The sequence below is a fragment of the Piliocolobus tephrosceles genome, chromosome 3, assembly GCF_002776525.5.
Source record: "Piliocolobus tephrosceles isolate RC106 chromosome 3, ASM277652v3, whole genome shotgun sequence".
Lineage (NCBI taxonomy): Eukaryota > Metazoa > Chordata > Mammalia > Primates > Cercopithecidae > Piliocolobus > Piliocolobus tephrosceles.
Window position 1 is genome coordinate 46,291,088 of NC_045436.1, and position 23,398 is coordinate 46,314,485.

General features: G+C 42.6%; 1 protein-coding gene across 2 annotated transcripts in view; it reads right to left on the minus strand.

The window, feature by feature from the left end:
- The window catches only part of GAB1 (GRB2 associated binding protein 1), a 131,719-nt gene extending 110,567 nt beyond the window's left edge, over positions 1 to 21,152 (minus strand). For both annotated transcript variants that reach the window (XM_023226000.3, XM_023226001.3), the window contains exon 1: positions 20,076 to 21,152. In XM_023226000.3, the coding sequence (XP_023081768.1) occupies positions 20,076 to 20,147 (72 nt within the window). In that variant the 5' untranslated portion in view covers positions 20,148 to 21,152. The remainder of the gene's footprint in view (positions 1 to 20,075) is intronic.
- Between the last annotated feature and the right edge of the window lie 2,246 nt (positions 21,153 to 23,398).

The window sequence follows — 23,398 nt, forward strand, 5'->3', positions numbered from 1 at the left end:
TGGTTTAATGTACTAGAGTTCTTTCCCAGGTTCTTAGTTTTTAAAAGTGTTTTTTTTTTAAATAGCAATTTACATAATAGACACATTTCTCAGCATAGTTGCATCCTCTTTCCCTTCCACTAAAGGAGAGATTTACAAAACATGTATAAAAAAATAGGAATGCTCAAATTTATTCTTCCCTGTTTCTGATAATTCATATATATATATGTGTGTGTGTATATATATATATGATTTCAAAATAAGTCTTAAGAATCATCTCTGAAGAGATAAAGAAAAGGAAAAAGTCCTCAGGTAGAAGGAATCATTTCCTGGAAATGCTACTAAATACATACTTAAGGAGGGGTAAGAGTTGGCATCATGAGACTGTATCTTTCCATTCCAAAGGGTAAAGTACAAGACAGGTTGCAAACTGGCCCAAACTATGGAAACTACCACACTGTGGTAAGCACCCACAGCTTCCGCAGATTCTAGATTCAAAACGCCACCTCATCACACAGTCATCCCTACCCACCCTTCACCACAACAGGTAAACAGGAAAAAAATAATCAAGGTGAATGATTTTCAAAGACTTCCCTGGTGATTTTGATACTTCCCTCACCTGTCCCCCAGAATGAAAACTAGAGAGCTAAGTATATGCTGCCTCATGTTCTCACCCCTAAAACCCTGTATATCAAAATATCTGAGAACTCCTGGTTCCAGTGGACTCCTCCCTTGCCCAGTTTTAGAGCCCAAGGTTGTGGTTTCAGCCAGACAGGTGTCAAAGTCAAAAAAGTATTTCTGAACAGATACAGATGTCAGGCCACAAAACTGGAGGCTTGCAAAAACAATTTCTATACTATATAGAGTTGAACCAGGCTGGCATCTTTATGATCTGAGCATCCACTAAGTAGGAGTTTACAGGCACCCTAGTTTATCCTATCTGTCCTGTTCCAACCACTGGCATTCACACAGTAAGTTTGCAGAAGAGGTTCTCCAGCTAGACTCACAGAAAGAGCTTCAGGACTAAATTCTGCAAAGACAAAAAACAGGCTGAGTAGAACCTCAAACCCACTCAGGATAGATTACCTAAAGGTATTTCTGAGACATGCCTTATGGTACCTCTTTTAAAGATATATAAAAGGGTGGTAGAAAGTCCAAAATTTCTGCAGAATTAAAAAAAAAAAAAGGGGGTGTTCTTTTGAAAGGGTATGGAAAGCATTTTAAATAGCATCCTCTAAAATCTTTCCTCTCAAGAAGAAAAAGTAGAAAGTTTACAGGCTCAAATCTCTACACTCCGCTCAGAAACTCCCAATTCGTTCGGAAGGCCTTCAGATGGCCTAGCTTAGCTGGCAAATATTCAAATACAGTTATTCAAAATATGTTAATGAGGCTAACGTGGTATTTGCATCACATAACCTAATCCTCCCTTACTTTGTGTGAACTGAACCTGTGCAGGTTAAAAAACAGGCGTGCCAAACACTTGCTAACTGAGATTACTGACTGTTGGCTGAGCAACTGCCAATTTAAAATAAGCATTTAGGGAGAAAGGCTTTGCTCAAATGCATACTGTATTTAAAAATGGATACAGAGTTTCATTTTGATATTCAAGTCAGTCCCACTCCCATATTCCTCTATGGGCATGAAAGCAAGTATTAACCATTTACATTCTTTAAGCACCATGTTCAAAGTATCCTAAAGATTCCAATGTACCTTAAAGTACTTTTTTAAAAATAATTTTGCAGTGAAATGTTTTTCATTCCACAAATGAAGAAATGGAAATAGCATTTACGCATTGTATAGATAGGGATAACTGGAATCAAAAGTAGAACTCAGTTATTTTATCTGAGTTAATATACCTATTCAACATCATCTTCGGCACAGTATCAAGTATTTCTTTTGTGGGTAAAATAAAATCACAAAGCAACTAACTGCTCGTCTTTGGTTTGTACATATTTTCAAAATCTGAATGTTTCCCCCACAAAATCAGACTATCTTAACATTTTCATTCATCATTCTCCCAGCCTCCCCCCGGCCCCGACCCAAAAAAAGGCATTGGCTTGTTTCTTCATCCACACAGACATTCCATACATAGCCTGAATTTCAGAAGTTAGGCCATGCAGCTTCATGTTCAGCAGAACAGAAAGCACTGGTTCCAAAAAAAAAAATCTCAACACCTCGCAGTCCCAAAATTAGTTTCCAAATCACCAGCCCTTATGTAGGAAAGCAGGATCCAGTAACATAAATTTAAAAAATTAAAGGGGGGTTGGAAGAAAGGTATAAATGAGATTACACACTTACCCATGGTGACTCATTCTCATATGCTCAAGATTAAACAGAGCACTGAATCTAGGATCAGGAAAGATTTTTTTCCTCAGGGGAAGAAAGGGGTGTGGGATTTCCAAATGTGCACTACAGTAGGATCATCTCTGTGGATCAGGTGAGCAAATCCCACATAATTAACTTCCTATTACTGTGAAGGAGCAAACACAGGTGAGGCACACGCCTTCCTGAAAGGTGTTTGCATAAAGCCCCTTCTGTTGTTTCCAATGCTGCTGAGATTGAACGGAGAAGCAGGAGAGATTGGGCTGGCACAACAATCTAAATACTTAACCTACTGTGCCATACACTTAAAAATGATTAAGATGGTCAAGTTTATGGTATGTGTTGTTGTTTTGTTTTAATTACAATTGAAAATAAAAATTTAAAAGGCAGCAATTGGGATAAACTGCTTCATGAGACAGCTAAAAGGCTCTGGAAATGTGCAAGGGTTTGAATGCTGGAAATCACAGCAACCCACTAAAGATGGAGGTGGATATAGAAATGGTAATGAGAACAGCTCTGGTCTGGGCATCAGGAAGCATGTTCTAGTCTTATCTCTGCATGCTGAAACCAGCTGGCCTTGGACTCAGGGTATTTCCTAGGCCTAAATTAAGAATAGAAAGAGTAAAAAATGTTTTTCTTCTTTCATTAAGAAAAATTAGCCTTTATCCTCTTTTGAGTCATGTTCTTCTTCTTGAGGTATTTCAGTAGAAATCTGGAAGAAAATCTATTCTGCTTTGGAAGTTTATGGTTTACAAAAACAGATCCTGTTTGAAAACAAACAGATGTTTTCAAGGCTAGAACTTAGTTGGATGAAAAATATTTCAATATCTATGTTTCAATTTCACTTAGTAAAAGCATGGGCTTCTCAACATATAACTAATTCTCCAACTTGGAGCAAAGTACATTTGCTAAAAAATTTAGTGTGCATAAAAGCTACTGTAAGAGTATCTTTTAGATATTTAAGAATCACTGGCATAAGTAGGTAGATATTAAAGATTTGGAAATCTCTGCGTATTAAAAATTATAACTTAAAGAAATAATGAATACCAATATACTAGACATTTTAAGTAAATCTATGCACATTTTCTATTCAAATATAAGTAAACAAAAATATTACAAGGTCAAATATATATTATAGTTTAATGATAAATCTTCTACACCAAGTTTTTTTAAAAGAAACACTTCCCTTTAGTAACTTAGGCAAAGGGCAATAAATCTGCTTACCTAATATTTTATAACCCTTTTTTTCTCTATACGTTAAACACAAAATGAAAACTGTGAGTTAAAATACTTCCACAGAAAATTTATGTGATTTCTTAATGTTGCATTTTGATAGCTATTTAATTAACATTAAATGCTTCTAAGAGCATTTGCACTTGTTTTCAGAAAATATAAAATATTCACTGGAAACACCCATCACTATGTTAAACAGTATATGAGTTAGAATAAATCACAAGGAAGAAAAAAAATCTGAAAAGTTAGGAATACTAAGAGGCTCATAAAAAGGAGATACACCAAGATATACCAAGTATATGATTTTAAAAACAAAAGAAAGCAAGAAAATAAGGTCACCTGAAATGAAGACAGCAAGTCCTAAGCCCAGTCTTCAAAGTGCAGGGTAGAAGACACAGGAGTCTAGCCTTTCTTGATTGCCAGAGTAAATGGAAGAAGCTGGTTTTGGGTCTCCACCAGCATACAGCAACAACCCTTCTATTCACTTCAGAGCAAAGTGATCTACTAACTACACTTACTTGGACTCTGAGTGCAATGAGAGGGTGTGGTAGACACTTCATACAATAACAATAATGATCCTCAACACTTACAATGCAGGTATGAAGATTCTATAAAATCTTGTGAGCAGATGGCAGGGAGAGAACATGAAAGATGGTAAAAAGGATTAGCAAGCTAGTTAATACACTATAGTAGTGAAAGTTCTAAAGTACAATCTGGGTTTCTAGAGCATGTATGTGGAAAAGTGAACACTTTAATACAGTGATAATTAGAATAAAGAAAGAATGATTTAACAAATGCTGGTGATACTCATCACTTTATAATTATCTTCCAAAATTCTTTTTTTTTTTTTTTTTCGGTCAGGATCTCTCGCCAAGGTTACTGAATCAAACTATCAAGTTCCCCTATGGAAATAATATGTCAAAAAAAGAAAAGGAATAGCTGTCCAGAAGCAGAGTACATTCAATAGGTAGCTGGAAATCAAGTACTTTATTCCTCTGCTAGGATTAAGTAACCATTCCCACCTGGTCCGCTTCTTGACCAATTTTCTAAAGTGGAGTCAGTCTGTCTCTCTTGCTCTTTCTCTAATGTGGGCTTTAAAATCAAAGTTTAGGTTAAAAGAGATAGATTAGAAAATACACATTTAACACGCACATACACAAACACAGAGCTGGAAAGCAAGAGAGCTTCCTCAGTGAAGTAGACCCACTTTTGGTGTTCTTTTACACATCACATCTCAACTAACCAAAAATTAGGGCAAAACAGACATGTATTATAAAAACAATGGGAAAGAATATTAGAAATGTGAACTAGTCCAGGAAATCCAGACTATACTTTAATAATATGCTTTCAGATCCAATAACCAGAATAACCAGAACTTCTGGTGAACAGCTAATCTTCCTTCATCTCTCCTCTTCATCTTTAAGCCATTCATAAACTCTTGATTCAGGAATGCACATTCTTCTTTAAACAGACACCTACAAAATACTTTCTTTGATTTAATCATGTCTTTTGAGTTTCTCGGCAACAGGTACTTTCTCATATTCTAACCTTTCTAAAAATTCCTTTTCACTTTTGTCATCCTCTAAATATGTCCTCTTTGAAGGACAGTTTGATCTCGTTCACTGCCAGAAAAAAACTAAACACTTATCTTTTTAAGCAGCACAGCATACTCCCTTCATCTCACAGAAGAGAGATTAAAGTTACTCCCTCAGTTTTGGTTCTTGCTTTCCTATTCCACTCTTTATAAGTATTTACTTCTATTGGATTTTCTTTCTTGTCTCTTTTTCCCTCTGTGCCCAACTCAGGATTTCTCCAAGAGTAACCTAAGGACCATCTACATCAGAATCAGCAGGGGTTCAAGTTAGAAACTGCAGTTTTCTGGACCTCTACCCAGACTTAATAAAAATATTAGAAGGAGGGTAGAGCCCAAGAATCTTCACTTTAGAAGTTACCCAGTGATTGTTATGCACACTGAAGTTTAAGGACCACTGACTGCTCTAGACCCTTGTTTTTTCCCAACCAAATGACACAAGGACTCTGCCAAGCTATAAGTATCTTAGGATCATCTGAAAAGAGAGAACACCTTAACAGTTCTCTCTTTGCATTCCTTCTATTTGCCTTCCCTCTAAAATACACATGGAAGAGGAAAGAAAGCTTGCAGAGTGGGCTGAATATGAGACATCAGCATAAATGCAGACTTGTCAGCCCTGCTCTGTGGCTGCTGCCAATTACAGTAGCCAGACCTGAAAGAGGACTTGATTACATGTAATTTATAAAAAGTAAACAAGCTGGGTGGCTTGTGAACAATGAATGGTGATATTGCAGCCAAGAGGTAAGAAAATGCATGAAAAAATGACTCAGCATCCCCCTACCATACAACAATTGGCTGTACTCTAAGCTAGGAGAGCAAAGGAAAAAAATTAGTGTTTTGGTAATGATTTAAATGACAATAGATCCTTGGAGAGAGAATTTGCTTATCACCTAAACCCTCTAGTGATCAAAGGCTCAGCCATCTCAATGACTGTTTTTCTCAAAAATTATTTTGGTCAGAAATATAAATGCTTGCTTCCGGTGCTATGACACAATCCAACTGGAAACACAGGGAAATATACTAAATGAATATTTAATGATGTCTCTTAATAAAGAGACAAGAAAGAAAATCCAATAGAAGTAAACACTTACAAAGAGTGGAATAGGAAAGCAAGAACCAAAATTGAGAGAGTAACTTTCACCTCTTTTCCGTGAGATGAAGGGAGTATGCTGTGCTGCTTAAAAATTGCATAATACTAAAAGAACCAAGCTTTATGAACCCCTCTACATGAGGATTTCTCAACTTCAGCACACTGATATTTTGAGCCAGATAAATCTGTGCAACACAGCGTGTTTAGTAGCATCCCTGCTTCTTCCCACTAGATACCAGAAGCATTCCTCCCCCTAGCTGTAGCAACCAAACTGTCTCCAGAAATTGTTAACTTGATATGGAAGTGCTGGGAAGGGAAGAGCGTGGTCCCTTTAAATGATATGGAAGGGAGGAAGGCGTGGTCCCTGACTAGGGGTCAACCCCCACGATCCTAGGTGAGGCCTGGCACTCCAGCCTTGGCGCCCTAAGGTCGCCTTTCCCAAGACCACCCTGGCCGGCCACGCCCCCATCTGTGTCTATAAAAACCTCCCCCTCCAGAGACCCTAGGAACAGGCGGCTGGAGGTCCTGACGAAGACGTTCGCGGGAGAAGACACAAGCGGCTGGTCGTCCAGCGAGCACACCGTGGAAGAGCACCCGCAGGCAAGCTGACCATGGACTGGCCCAACAACTCAGAGTATGGCCGGAGACGCTGGAGAAGAGTCAGGCGGCTGAGTGACCCCACTCCAGGAGAAAACCATCTCCCTTCTGGCTCCCCCATCTGCTGAGAGCTACTTCTACTCAATAAAACCTTGCACTCATTCTCCAGCTCCACGTGTGATCCAATTCTTCTGGTACACCAAGGCAAGAAACCCTGGGATACAGAAATCCCTCTGTCCTTGTGATAAGGAAGGGGGTCTAACTGAGCTGGTTAACACACGTTGTCTATAGAGGGCAAACTAAAAGAGCACCCCGTAACACACGCCCACTGGGGCTTCAATTGTAAACTTTCACCCCTAGACACTGCGGTGGGGTCAGAGCCCCTCAGCCTGCTTGTCTGTATGCTTCCCTAGAGGTTTGAGCAGTGGGGCCCTGAAGAAGTGAGCACATCCCCATTGCATGCCCTGCGAGGGGGACAAGGGAACCTTTCCTGTTTCAAAATGTCCCGTGGAGGGGGTCAAAATCACCTACCCATGTCTACTAAAAACTGCCATACACAGAAACATCGTGAAGAAATGTGCATATTAAACAGCTCATAGAACACATTTTTTACATAATCAAATTTTGCTCCTAAATACATATTTTTAAATGTATTTTATATAAATCTATATATACACATATATTTTTCCATTACCAGGGACTAAAATACAAAGCCTTTTTTTTTTTTTGAGACGGTTTCACTCTTGTTGCCCTGGCTGGGGTGCAATGGCACGATCTCGGCTCACCACAACCTCTGCCTCCGGGGTTCAAGAGATTCTCCTGCCTCAGCCTCCCGAATAGCTAGAATTACAGGCATGCACCACCACACCCAACTAATTTCTGTATTATTAGTAGAGACAGGGTTTCACCATGTTGGCCAGGCTGGTCTCTATCTCCCCACCTCAGATAACACAGCCGCCCCACCTCGCAAAGTGCTGGGATTACAGGGGTGAGCCACCATGCCCAGCCTAAAACACAAAGTGTTAAGAGTGTTTTAGTGAGCTATCTAAGCCATGATAACAGTGCCACATGACAAAATAACTGCGTAACTCCTCCCTTTTCTTAGTCCCCATCAATCAGTTAACATATGCTGTCAACTTTATCTTAAAAGTATTTCTGTTCATTTAACAGGGCCAACATATCCATCAGACAGAAGGCACAGTGCTTGGGGCCCATGATACTTTTAGGAGCACACAAAAAGTGTCTTAATATTTCCTTTTAAAAATCAAAATAAAAAATGAAAAATAACTACTCCAGGTTAGAATATATTCATCTTTATACTGACATAGTTGCAAAATACAATTTTTAATTTTTTTAACCTAGGGAGGGGGGAACCTATGAAGGCACATGTACCTGGGGCTCACAAAAGTCACAACATGGCCCCACCATGGGAGGGGAAATAAGCAAGTAAACAAGCAAATATCAAGTGTGGCAAGTGCTATGCTATGAGAATAACAGAGCGTGACAGGAGGACAAAACAGATGCTCCCAGCACAATATGTCTGTGTGTACATGTGGCAGTGGTGGTGGAGTTCAGAAAAGGCTCCCAAAGTTAGCCTGGTTGTGAGACAGAAAAGAGAGGGTCAAGGACTCCTGGAGGAGAGGAGAGCATGTGCAAAGGCCCGGAGAGAGAGCAATCTCAGAGCTGATCTGGACCATGAAAGTTCAGTACAGCTGAAGGGGAGAGACTGAGTGGAGATGGGAACAACAAACACTACTGGATGGATGTGCTGCTGCCACATAAAGGGCCATGCAAGCCAAAGGAAGAGGCAGAGGCACTCCGAAGAGCCAAAGAATGCCGCAGAACAGCTTCGAGCTATGGAATGGCATTATCAGATTGGTATTTCAGAAAAGTCATTCTGGCTGCCTTGACAAGACAGTTAAGAGGGGACCAAGAGGAGGCAGAGAGCAGCAACTGCAACTGGCTATTGCAGCAATCCAGAAGGCAAAGATCGCTTAAGCAAGAGTGGCCAATAAATCGAGATACTTGGGAGGTAAAACTGACAGGGTTTGGTCATTGGGTGTGGAGAATGAGAGAGAAAAGTAAAAGAAAACCTGGCTGAGCCACTGTACGAGGAACAGCCAAGAAGACCAGGTTTAAGGGAAAGGATGATAAGATCTGCTGTGGGCATTCTGACTCTGAGTTGCTGTGGGCTATATAAGCAGTTTTGGATTTAAACCGTTAGATCCATAGATCTATGGAATGAGAATTGGGCTGAGAAAGAGTACTCAAATTATCAACATATAATTCAGGACATTTAACTAGGTGTTAAGAGCCATAGATGAGATTTAAAGGTCAGAAAACATCCAAGATTATAATAATGTTTGTGTCTAAGTTGGTAAGAATTCTTATGGTAACTGACAGCCTCACATTTTCAAAGGAGTTCACGATCTCACAACAGATGAAGAACCAACTAAGATGAAAAGAGGAGGAGACCAACCAGGGCTAGCACTGGAACCCTCAAGAACTCCAACACTTAGGAACATCAGAGACTGGTGTTTAAATAAGGGTGATGGAAAAAGGACCCAGCTGTATTCCATTATGAAATGAACAGCAGGTGAAAAAAAGGGATAACCAAATGTAAACAGCAATGCAAGAGTCTGGCTGGGAAAAGGAGAAACAGAAATCAGATCTTATTCCAGCCTCATCTTTGAAAATTGAGTCCACCTTTAAGGTCCTGGTGAAACGGCTCTTGCCACTTTCATTAAGCCTTCACAGAGTACCTGAATTAACCTATCTTTGCTGGATTCTTCTACCAGAATGTCTCACACATCACTGATCATTATGTAATTTGTAGAACGAAATGCAACCCGTGTCCCCTAGCAGCACACAGCTCTCAAAGGTGAAAACAGTGTTCACTTGGTCCTCTTCTTTTGCATTCTTCACAGTGCCCTGTTCATGTGAGCATTCACTCTGACAGAAAGGATTTTATCTGGGAGGTGAGAGATGGGCCCTGACAGAACAATTGGTTAAGTAGCATGACTTTGGACTAATCAATTCATCTCCCTTAGGCTTATTTTCATTCCCCATAAAAGGATTGGGTTGGGTTCTTTTGGGTGGAGAAGGAGATATGTGTAATTAGCAAAAAGTTTCAATATAGCTATTGTTTTTGTAATGCAAATCATAGAAAATAAAACTGGATTAAAAGCCAAAGGACACTCAAACAATACATGAGAGAGGAGTGGGTTAGAAAAGGTTAAGAAACATTGGACAAGAGAATTTACAATTTTAGGCTCAAAATTCTACATTTGATCGTGCTGTTTAACAGTATGTGCAAGGCACTGCACTATATAGCTGAGACAGAGAACAAATGCCATCTCTGTCCTCTGGAAATTAATATCCTATTACAAACACCAAAGAATGATAAGTGAAGCCATAATTTTCACAAATTCCTGTGTATACACCTTTTTCTCTGTATACTGTGGGTCACTATGAAAATCAACTAGAAAAATATATTAGGCTTGCTTTTCCCATTTGAAACATTCAGCATTTATAAATTTGTCTCTCAACTATTTGACTGCTTAAAGGAATAGAAAGAAAAATAATACCGTTCAATAGCGCCAGTTTAATTGTGTGCCTTTTTCTTTAGAGGTAAATGACCTACATACCCAGCAAAGATTACTCAGAAGGCTTTGGTTTTATGTAACAGCATCACTAGGAACAAAGTACCTTCCCAAATATTTTACATTCTTAGGAGTTCAATATTTCCTTTTACCTTTTCTCAACACTTCAAACATGTAAACCTGAAACTGTCAAGAACATGTAAAGTAAATATTCCTACATAACTGTGGGGTCAATTATAACTTTGCCAGAGGGTAGAGGGTTCAAAAAATATCCCCCTAGCTGAATGAGGTCATCGTTCCTCATCAAGCTCTACACAACAGCACTGGAATTCAAAACGCCGAAGGTAGCTTTTACCTAGTATCTCTCTTACAAAACTCAAAGATTAAAGCACTTCTCTCTCGATAATCAAGGAGTCATCGTCCCTCCACCAGCACCTTAGTCTTGGCAACTCCAACTCTGGCCACAGCAGTGATGGGAATGTGCTAAGGACTGGAGCTGGGAAGGCACACAGGCAGGTAATTCTTTCATCAGGTAGTCATCTCAGGGAGGAGTTCTGCCAGTCAGAAAGTGGCCTAACCACATTTCCCAATACAGCAGTAACTAAAAGCTGCATTTCAGGAGAGAAAAACAATCTACATGCTGGGTGGAACATTATTATTTCTCTTCTTGATTACTACGTAAGAGTGACACAAATTAACACTCTCTTTTTAGAGAAAAGGTGAAAGAATGTGTGTGTAAAGATTGGGACACAAATATTTTGTGATCTTGATATCTAGGCTTATATCACAGAGAAGTAGAAATGAATAGGAAAAGAGAGGGTAGGGAATTATGGCACAGAGTGCTTTTACCTTCCTCTCATTTAAAAAAAGTTAGCAAATAAAATGGTATAGCAACTGGCTGGCTAATGCATTAAATACAATAAAACCTACAAAAATGAAGCAGAAGATCACTTGGGGCCAGGAGTTCGAGACCAGCCTGGGGAATGTAGAGAGACCCTGTCTCTATTTCCTGTTTAAAACACTACAACAAAATGAGTTGAGTTCTTCCCATGCTTATGTCCAGGACTTCATTTCACAAAAGCAAATATGAAACTTGCTTAACTTAAATTGCATTTACCTGCTTATTCCACATTTAAATAGCTAAATATCTCTAGTCAATAATGGTAAATAACTTAACCAAGCAACATAAAAGTAAGTTATAAAACCTCGGTATTATTTGACATTTTGCCCCTCTTCTGATAGGAGGATGGCCTCCTCTCACGTTTCTCTTGAAATGTGAAATGGAATTTTGATGCTTTCCCCTACGTGCAGTATTCTTTAGTACGTATAAAACTGTTTTCGAAATAAATTTCAGCTACATGAGTCAAACCAAAAGAAAATAAATAAAAAAGGAAAAGGAAAAACAATCAACAGGATAGTTAAAGCAAAGTTTAATATTTGTCTTCCTAAAAAAAGAAAGGCTTAATATTTTTTACATTGAAATGTTTGGACTCTTGGTATATTGTTTTTAATTCATGGCACAATGTGGCCATTTGTTTTTTTCCTCTTAGGACATTGTTTTTTGAACACATAACTTAAGAGAACTGCCTAGGCCAAGTATGAATTCAAAGTAAAAAGCTGGCAGAAAAGAAAACCACCATCAGAAAAACACTTGGTAAATGTGGCATTCTTTTGAGTATATAAAAATAAAAGAAAACTCAGTTTAGAAAGATGATAAACATTACTGAAACACACACTAAGAGGTGAGGAAAGAACGATTAAATGGTAGAAAAAAGTTAACTCACATTTCTCCTTCTAGAAGTTCTATTCCTTTATAACTTATATCCTCCACGTGCAGTTTGCATATAGTAGCTCTGCTAAAAACAACCACATGGAAAATTTTTGTTCCAGATAATACTGCAGGACAGGGCTTGGCAGCTACAAGTTGTAATCAGAATGCTTCAAGAGCTAATGTAACAGAGATAACAACCAAACATGCATTACAGTGCATAGTCTTAATTCTTTTTAAAAACGGGCTGGGAGAAGGTCAAAAGCTCTTAGGTTATAGTGTACTTTATTCAGCAATGAGAACTTTTAAACTAGGGAGAACTTTGCTCCATGAATAAGTGAATTGCTTAAAAGAGAAATGATTCTTTTTTCTAGTTAGGGCATTCTTCTATTATTTAAGATGCTCAAACATACAAGCCTAGAATGAGCAAAAATTTCCAGTTACTAAAAATGACTTTCCCCAGCAATTCTACTGGCCTAAATTGTCATCTACAATTGACTGAGGCTCCTATAGCCATCCCACTGGCAACGGAAGAGCCTAGTTATTTAATAAATATGGAAATCCACAGTACAATGGGCCACTTTTTGCCAGGGGTAATATAAAAAAGAAAGAATGCTAATTTTATGGGTGTTATACCCCAAGAGGGGAGAATAAAGAGACCTGTGACCTGATAAGTTTTCTGTATTAGTTGGCAGACTGAGATAAAAGGAGTCACAGAAAGATCGTGACTTCAATCCAAGTTCAAATGGCAAATTCAGATGGAGCTCTAACTTCGTGGAAATTAAGCACCGTGTTGATGCGAGGAATGTGAAATGAGAGAAACCCCTCCATCCACAGTGAGAGGGGGTTTCATGTGATCCGTTGGTGTTATTCTCTCCCCCCTCAACACAAGCTGGCACTCACACAGCTGGGCTAAGATGGCTTCCAAAGTCCGAAATAAGACGCTAGCCCAAGGCAGCCCTGGCCCTGCTGCTGGAACTCAGAAGCAAATGAATCAAAGGCTCTTTTATTCTCCCTCCCACCAGAACATGCTCCCTCTCTGTTGTAAACTAACTGCTTGCCAGAATGAATTACTTAGCTTAAAACAGACATAAAGAAATCTTAAACAACTCATGTCCCTTGGAATTTTAATAAGTTCAGGTGACCAAACAAGTTGTTTTGTTCCTTTCTAGTTTGATGCAGAAAATTCACTTGTGCTCAGGAGCCCATGAGGAACAATAGATCTTAGCAGAAACAAAAACTTCTCAAACTAGAAGATACAGCTGACAGCCACACTCCACACATGAAACTGGGGTGTTGGGAAGCAGTTTTTTTCATGAGGACATCTAAACTCAACACAAATGTTTGTTCTTCCTTTAAAACCAGCCCTCCCTTAAGATTTTGCTGTTGCTGCCGGCAGTACACCAGCTCTTACAACAGCAAAGTGTAAAATTCATTTGCAGAGTCCTCCCTGGCGTCTCCCACCCTTCCATCCCCTGTTCTCACTCTAAACTCTTAGGTAATAGTACTTCATTTGGCAACTAATCATATATGGCCGTATAACATATCTCCTATAAAATGATTGACAGCTTGTCTTCACAAACAGATTAGAAACTCCTTAAGGGCAGGGAGTGGGCTTTTCCTTCCTTGCATTCCACACATGGCACATAACAAAAGCTCCTGCGATACTTGTTTATTATTCAGTCAACAGGCATCTGTTGAGCTCCTACTCTGAGCCAGGCATTGCACAGGGGCTCAAGACACAGAACCCAGCCCAGGAGCACAGCAGCCAAAGGCCCTGCACACAGGTCTGCCTTTAGTTAAAAACCAAGAGTCCCCAAAGAATACTGCTTAAGCAGTCACTAAACTATTTAAGATAAATAATAAAGATTTCCCCAAAAGGATGATGTCCCCCCAAAATTTATGTTGTAGCTTATTGAAGAGCTCCCCATTTGTCCCTTCCACCCAAGAAAATGTCTAAGAGGAATGCTAAACTGCAACAGAGCTTCTGCTGAAGATCTATAGCTCTTCCCTCACCCATATTACAGATAAGGAAACTGAAGATCAGAATGGTCAAATGCTCCTGTGGGTGAGTAGTGGCAAAGCCAAGTAGAATTCGGATCCTGACACTCAGTTTGAGTTTTCTTCCACTGTAGCAAAACATCCCCAGTAAAAGCATCAGTGGTTGCATCAAATTACATTTTAAAACAAAATTCTTCAGAAGTAAAGTAGTAGCCCACCTACTACAACGCTCCTTCTGGCTGTATCTGTAAGAAAATTAGGAGGGCTGAGTACCTAATACATGTTTTCAATCTATCACCTCTGGCCAGGCAAGGTGGCTTACGCCTGTAATCCCAGCACTATGGGAGGCCGAGGCGGGCGGATCACCTGAGGTCAGGAGTTCGAGACCAGTCTGGCCAACGTGGTGATACCCCATTCTCTACTGAAAATACAAAAAAAAAAAATTAGCCGGGTGTGGTGATGGGAGCCTGCAATCCCAGCTACTTGGGAGATTGAGGCAGGAGAATCAGTTGAATCCGGGAGACAGAGGTTGCAGTAAGCCATGAGCCAAGATCATGCCATTGCACTCCAGCCTGGACAAGAGCGAAACTCCGTCCCAATAAAAAAAAAAAAAGAATCTATCACCTCTGAAACTTTCTCAGTCTGCAAATTATCAATAGCTTATCTGCATATTTTTACATTAAGTCCAAAATATGGAATTTTACTTACTCTCAAAAAATGGTGTGTTTTACTCCTTACATTTTTAAGCAGATTATGGCAAAATACACTGAAATAACCAGTCACTTGTCAAACAGATTATCCAACTATAACTCTTGCCATCTTTTGTTCCAAGATGATCTCTTAAAAAAAATTTTTAAAGAGCCAGCAGAATTCTCTACTCTCCAAACTAATGCACCTTCCTAACAGCAATTTTGAATCTCAAAAGGTAGCAGTCAGATTTAGAGATTCAGCAAGTTTCACATGGAGAGTTTTGCACTTATCATTAAGCCCAGGCACAACAAATGAACTATCATTAACTGTCGTAAAGGCTTCATGTAATTGCAAGTTGATGATCTATGTTAATAGAAAAAACGTTCTTGCTACACACTTTAAAAGGTAAAAACACTGGGAATCTGAATTATGTTTACTAACATGAGGATGGCAAGAACAAATTTCCTTCAATAGAATAATTATGCTTATTCAGTCACTGTAAGCAGAAACATCAGAATCCATTGATTGCTAGTGGTAATTGCCAAAAAGGTGTAGGAAGAGCTTCTAGACATGACAGTGCTCTTTGTTGTAGTGACACTACAGAGCAGGGCTTTCATGCTTAGCACAGGTCCTGGGTTGTCCTTGAACCAAGGAGATGCTGACACTTGGCCTGCCCATGCCCCCCTCCTCCATGTCAGATGTCAGGTGCCCACCCAGTAGGAGAGGCTATTTCTGTTTCTAGGCCCATTTCCAGAACCAGGGGTGTGTTTTCGAAGTCCAGACAAGAGCTGTCCTGTTAATTGACAGCTGCAGAGCAGACGGAGAGCCCACGCTGGGTACAGATTACCCACCTAAGAACTGGCTGGGGCCTTGCTCCCAGGCTGACTGTGAGCTAACAGGCCACCTTGCTCTGGCCTCAGAAGCAGGTTCTCCTGCTGAGATTGTGCACCTGCCCAATGCTGACAGCTGGGCTATGGAGGAGCCCAAACTTAGCGTTCAGGCTTCAGGCAAGGAAGCTCCTCCTGTAGAGCTAGCTGCGGGAGCCAGCTGTCTTAAAACAGTACTTTGTTTACAGACTTGCATCTTGTTTCAGCTAAAATTTCAGGTTCTGATGAAAATTCCACCATTATTTCTTTAAATAATTCTTTAAAAATCTGAGCACCATTGTTGAGTGCATACTACCAAGACTTTACTTGTTTTCTGTAACCCTAGTGACAGTAATCTGTTTATAATTCCATCAGGTCCTTAACAAAGTAAAAAAGCAGCTGTTTAATATATAACACAGGATGAAAACTGCAACACCACAGTAGCAACCCTGAAAATAAGCATTAAAAATTTTCACCTACATTTTAAGTAGATTTTAAAAACTTCCAGGAGAATGAAACACATACAGGAAGAAAGAACCCTTTTGCGAATATAGAAAAAATTAAAAAGAGAAGGAAAAGCTGGGGAATCTGCTGACTACTCTTGACTTTCATTTTCTTTTGTGTCACTCTTTAGAAAATTCAAGAAAAGCTTACACATCAGACTAACACACTAGTGTGTAAAAAACCAATCCTGCTTGAGTTGACTATGAAACAGTAAACATAAAACAGACTTGTAAATGGAATACACTGGGGGCCATATATGAGATGGCTTTAAAGATAAAATTAAAACAATTTAAGGCCAGGTGTGGTGGTTCATGCCTGTACTCACAGCACTTTGGGAGGCTGAGGCGGGCGGATCACCTGAGGTCAGGAGTTTGAGACCAGCCTGGCTAGCATGGCGAAATCCCATCTCTACTAAAAATACAAACATTAGGTGGGCGTGGTGGTGCATGCCTGTAATCCCAGCTGCTGGGGAGGCTGAGGCAGGAAAACTGTTTGAATCTGGGAGGTGGAGGTTGCAGTGAGCCAAGATCGTGTCACTGCACTCCAGCCTGGGTGACAGAGCAAGACTCCATCTCAAAAAAAAAAATTAATTAAAAAAAATTAAAACAATTTTTTTGTCACTTAAAAGCCCTTATGGATCATCTTAATCAGTGTTCGGACTACCATAAATGCTGTGAACAGTGAGATAATTGTCAAAGTCCCATGGGCCAAATATTCCAAACAGAATCATGATGCTCAAACTCCCTGAAGTCTCATTTAATAATTATAGTACCAAGAATTCAAGATACCTTTTCATAGCGAATCCATTCATTACAAATCATTATCCAGAAACATTTTGCCTACTGGGTGGCCAACAATATTTACTTGATCCAGAAAAATAAACATTCTACATGAAAAAAATAAGCATAGGAAATGCATGTATACATGCCTATATCTTTGATGGTCAAAGCTACTTTAGCAAAAACCACCTAAACTGGACACCAATGCCAAAGATCAATAATCTAGGAATGTCAAAATCTTCTGGGCCACCAACCTGACAGCTAAAATAAAAGCCTTATTTAACCTAACAGTTAAATAAGCCTTATTTAACTCATTATACTCCATGCTGGTTTCCTCTATTCTGACAGCCACCCTGTCCACTGTCTTCCCAGACTATCTGCATCTACTTTATTCACGGGTAAAGAAAACACCAGTGCTACACCAGGCAAAGAAAATCCTAGTTTCTCCCAAGCTGTTAGGCATATTCATCCTCCTGTGGAAAACACAATGTAGGCAGCCCACTGTCTCTCTCAAATGTTCCCATAGTTTCAGTCTACATTGAACTTGTTCCTCAGAACAGCCAGAAAATATCCATACCGCTCAACTTAGACACACAGTCATATACCACTTTGCATCGTTGCCTTTTTCACATATGCTTGCCTCATGGTCCTAAAGACTCAAAAAGCTACTTAAAGGCAAAGACCAGGTCTTAACGTTTCCTTAGCATTGTGTACCTGATCCATAGCCCACCTCATTCTTGTATTCTCAACTAATATTCAGAGTCAGGAAAAGTTAAAATCTGAAAGGAACTTTATTTTGCTGTTGCTGTTTTTGAGACAGAGTCTCACCCTGTCATCCAGGCTGCAGTGCAGTGGCACAAACTCTGCTCACTGCAACCTCCACCTCCCGGATTCAAGCATTTCTCCTGCCTCAGTCTCCCCAGTAGCTGGGATTACAGGCGCACACCACCACGCCCGGCTATTTTTTGTATTTTTAGTAGAGACAGGGTTTCGCCATATTGGCCAGGCTGGTCTTCTGACCTCAGGTGATCCACCGGCCTCGGCCTCCCAAAGTGCTGGGATTACAGGTGTGAGCCTGAAGGACCTTTAGAGATAACCTAGTCTAAGCTCCACATTTGAAATGAACGAGGTGAGAGTCATTAACCTTTTACAGTCAAATCAATCAGGCAGATCTGGGTTCAAATGCAGGACTGTTTTCTGTAAAATAGAGATGACATCTACCTCAGAAAACAGTTGTAATGATCAAATTATACTTTCCTTTTTGTTTGTTTTTCTTGTTAAGACATAATCTTTTTGGCTGATTTTTTTCCTGGTTAATAGTTCAACTGAATTCTAAGCCCAAGAGGCAGGGCTTTTTTCCTACTGTATTTTCTGACCTTATGGTTGGTGTCTAATACAGTGCCTGGCGTCTTTTGAGTTAGTCATGAATGAACCATGTGAAAGAATGAATTAAACCTATATTATCACTTTCTTGTTCAGCAAATGTCTTATTCTTTAGTTCCTCCAAGAATCTGTCTTTCCTAAATTGGGCCTTCTCAAAACAAATATATTTATGTCCCTACCCCTTCCTCCCTTCCTTCTCTCTCTGTCACACACACACACACACACACACACACACACACCCCTTTCCCTTTAGAACAGCTGGAAAAAAAAAAAAAACACTGCCTCCCTCATATTTTTGGAATAAAGTTAGCATTTTTACTAGGATATTCAGGAAAACTGATAGATGGATAGGATTTGGAGGTATTACACATCTCTGGAGAGCTTTCTTATGATTTGTGGCATCGAGTCCTTCAATAAAATTCCTTGTCTATAATAAATTCTGGCAGAAAATAAATCAGAAATTCACTGGTGAGTTGTCAGTGAAGTTAAATACTTCACTCTGTTCTATACAAGCAAACAGTGACTAATAGGATTAACCTGAGCTCTAATACTGGGTGTAGATATTCTTCAACGACAAACGGGTTCCATTACTACAGGCATTAAATTTATATATTTAAGGGGGCATAAATTTTGCTTTTGCAAACACATTTTACTAGAAAAATATTTGGTACAGATGTCAGGGCAAAAGTGTGATTTCTTTCCTTTGCAAGGGGGCAGTAACAAAACCACCAATGGAGAGGAAGAATAAGATCCCAGACCTCTGAAGAGGACACAGGTTTCCACTAAAGCAAGGTTGATACTTTCAAGGAATATTTTTCGTAACAGCTAAAACGGTTTAACACATAGCATCTTGTATCAATTACACAAACACCATTAAAGTCACTCTGGTTCCCTGGGAAAGGACCGTAACTGAAAACCCTTCTGGCTTCAGCTGTCCCCTCCTGCCGAGTTTGACAGCACATCCAAGGCGCCCAAACACCAGCCACTAGGCTCCCCCCAGCGCCCTCCTCTCGCAGCAAACCGCCAAGGCTCCCGGGCCAAACTCCAAAGTCCCTCAATTCAAAACCGCGAAAATGTGAACCCTGCTAAGCAAACGGCAGGGCGCGTAATAACTTTTCTTTCTTTCCCCTTTGCGCGCATTCGATATGCTTGTCTCTACTATCAACTCCTCAGGTCCACAGCCCGCTTCCCGCAACCCATCTCGAGGGGCGGAGGAGAGGGAGCGCCCACCAAAAAGAAAGGGCTAGTGAGCCCTAAAACCTCGGCGGTTTTCCCGATGCGGGAACTTTAGCACCCATCAGCCCAATAATCAGATGCAGGGATAAAGCAGGAAGGCTCCTCTCTCCATCGCACCCCATCCTTCCTAAGGAAGAAGAAAAGCACGTAGCAGTTTAGCTGGAAGTCTAGGCCCTTTTATGGGGCGAGCAGGTCCGCAAAGCAGGCTGTCTGGAACCTGAAGGAAGAAAGTTGTCTAGCCAAGTGGATGCCTGGGGGTGAGGGAGTGCAAGGCACCGGGTCCCGAGCCCGCCAGGGGTAGGGGCCAAGGGGAAAGAGACCGGCATTCGTTTAAGAACCAACCCCGCGCTCGGCCAGCTGCAGCCGCCGGCGAGCCAACTGGGGAGGGGTGTGGACGCCGAGGCCCGCGGAGTGGTGCCCACAGCTGTACTTACATAACGCTTCAACTTTTTCTCCGGGGGGGACTTGCGAAGCCATCCGGAGCAGACCACTTCACCACCGCTCATGGTGCGCGCGTCTAGGGCTCCGGGCCCGGCAGCTGAGGGGCGGCGGGCGCGCTCCCGACACAGCCGACGCCTGTCGAGCGCGCAGCGGCAAGAACCTAGCTCTCCTTGTCGCGCACCCCGGACGGACTGGGCAGACAGGCTCCACGGTGCGTGGGTTCCACGAGTTCGAGTCTCTCCTCTGCAGGCCCACGAACCTGAACAGAACGCGAGCCGGGGCCGCGGGCTCGCCGGCCTCCTTTCAAAAGGTGCGTCCGCCTCGCCTCCAGACGTGCCGTCTCGCCAGCTGCCTCAGCAGCGCTCGGACTCAGCGGGACTCTGCCCCGACTCGGAGCCGGAGCCTCGGTCCCTGGCGCTCCGCCCCCTAGGGACAAGACCTCCCCAGAGCGCTTTCCGAAGGAGACACAGTGCTGCTCACGCACACACACGAACACATACACACACAATGCCCCGCGCGGTGCCCACTCCCGCTCGCCCGCCCGCCCTAGGTTTCGGTGCGCCCGGAGCGATCCTCCTTCCCTCTCCTCGGGGGAGGGTGGGTCACTTCGCGGCACTCGGGGAACGCCGAGGAAAGGGGAAGCCGCGAGCCGCCTACGGGCAGCGGGCGCGGGGCTGGTCCCGGGTCACAGATGGAGCCGCAGGGTTGGCGGCGAAGCGAGGGGCGTCTCTGAGCGGCGGGCGCAGGGAGGTCGCAGGTCAAGCTGAAGGGTGGGTCCGCTCTCGTTGCCGCCGAAGAGGGCGGGGAGCGGCGGAGGAACGAGGCGCTTGGCGACTTGGCTCCTGGGAGGGATCCCGCTGTCCCGTCCTCTCGCGCTCCTCCCCCGCCGCCTCCCCCACCCCGGGGCGCGCGGCAGGTTCTGAGCGGCTCGGCCCCAGATCCCGATCCCTCCCTCTCCCGGCCTCCGGGATCCCTCTTCCTCCCTTTCCTCCTCCCCTTCCCACGTTCAGGCCCGGCTCCGGTTTCTGCCCAGACTTTCTCTGAAACTCCGCCGGAGCGCTTCCAGCCAAAACAACAAGGGCTGGGGGAGGAGACGGACGAAGGGAGGGAGCAAGGGAGGGAGGGAGCGCGAGTCCGAGAGGCACCCTGGGATCTGTAGTTCGGAAAGCAGGAGCAGGGTCCTCCGCCGTCCGGCGGCCCCCAGTCCGCTCCTCGCCCGGGAAGACCGCAGAGGCCTCGGCTAGGGCGGAGGCACCGGGGCTCGGGCGCGGGGAGGACCGAGGGACGTTCGAATGTTCAGTCCGGGGCTTGCCGTCTTGACTCAGCCCGGTGTCAGTTCGGAGCTTGTGCTGTGCCCGAGATCAGGAGTTTCGGGCGTTTTCTTTACTTGAGAGCCCGAAAAACAAAACCGCTTGGAGACCACCATCCTGCCGGTCCCCGCCACGCGAGATTAAAGGACAGAACAAGAGGGCGCGGGCGCTACCAGCTTGGAGGGGAGGACAGATGGGAACCCTGGGCTGGCCTGGACTGGTCTCTGGAGCTGTTCTGCCAGAGTGATGGGGGCGCTTGGCGGGGCCAAGGATTTGATTGGGTCCTATCTCTGGGACATTTTGAAGTCTCACACTCCTTCCATTTGTTGTCTATTCCAATTAACTTTGTATTTGTTTGAAATCTACTGTTGGGATGCTGGACTAAAAGAGGGAAAGTCGGTCGGGCGCGGTGGCTCACGCTGTAATCCCAGCACTTTGGGAGGCCGAGGCGGGCGGATCAACGGAGGTCGGGAGTTCAAGACCAGCCTGACCAACATGGAGAAACACCCTCTCTACTGAAAATACAAAAATTAGCCTGGCGTGGTGGCGCGCGCCCATAATCCCAGCTACTCGGGATGCTGAGGCAGGAAAATCGCTTGTACCCAAGAGGCGGAAATTGCGGTGAGCCGGGATCGCACCACTGCGCTCCAGTCTGGGTAACAAGAGCAAAACTCCGTTTAAAAATAGAGAGAAAGAAATTTACTGGGTCCCCTAGTTCTATTTGCCTACTTGTGTGTTACACAATTATTATACCTGATCCTGAGTTTAACATGATTCTGTAATAGAAACATCTCCAATTTATTTGTGAAAAAGCCCCAAAGCAAATTTCAGCAGATAATATAATCAGATAGAAGTGCTAAAAATATGAGGAGATAAATGAGCATTTCTGGAAAGACAACTTCAGTCATTTTCTTATTAACACAACATTCATATTCTGAAGCTCCTCTGAGTTTGAAAATGTTGGATGATTGTAATAAGAAATTAGGTGCTGGAGTAGTGACAAGACAAAGGTCCCTGCATATATGGAGGTGGTGGCATAGGGTAGTAAGCAAATAAAGCGTCAACAAAACTACAGATTGAGACTCAGTCTCAAAAAAAAAAAAAAAAAAAATCTGAGAAAGGCTGATTCCCACTGGGGCTTAGAGACCTTCATCTTTTGGCATGTACTTAACAGTATCACAAGGGCTGAACTTCTTGCAGATCTGGATGCACTTTTCAGGTCATCAAGTGAGTAGTCGTGACCTTGGGTAAACTACACAATGTCTCTGAGTCTCAGTTTCCTGATATGTGAAATGGGAATTGTAACACCGATTTTGCAGAAGTTTAATGAATAGAAATGGTAGTGTTGGCCGGCGGTGGCTCACGCCTGTAATCCTAACACTTTGGGAAGCCTAGGTGGGTGGATTGCCTGAGCTCAGGAGTTTGAGACCAGCCTGGGCAACTAGGTGAAAACCTCCCTCTATTAAAATACAAAAAATTAGCCGTGGCGGCGTGCGCCTGTAGTCCCAGCTACTCGGGAGGCTGAAGCAGCAGAATCGCTTGACCAGGGAGGCGGAGGTTGCATTGAGCCGAGATCGCGCCACTGCACTTCAGCTTGGGCGACAGGGTGAGACTCCATCTCTAAAAAAAAGAAAGAAAGAAAGAAAGAAAGAAATGGTGGTGTTGGTCGGTTGGTCCGGGGCAATGGTTCGCGCTTGTATTCCCAGCACTTTGGGAGGTCTAGGTGAGCAGGTCACTAGAGTTCAGGAGTTCGAGACCCATCTTGGCCAACGTGGTGAAACCCAGTCTCTACTGAAAACACAAAAATTAGCCGGGTGTGATGGCATGTGCCTGTAGTCCCAGCTACTCGGGAGGCTGAGGCAGGAGGATCGCTTGAACCCAGGACAGGGAGGTTGCAGAGAGCCAACATAGAGCCACTGCACTTCAACTTGGGTAACAGAGAGAGACTCTGTCTCTAAAAAACAAAACAAAACAAAAAAAACGGAAAATGGTAGTGTTGGTTGGGC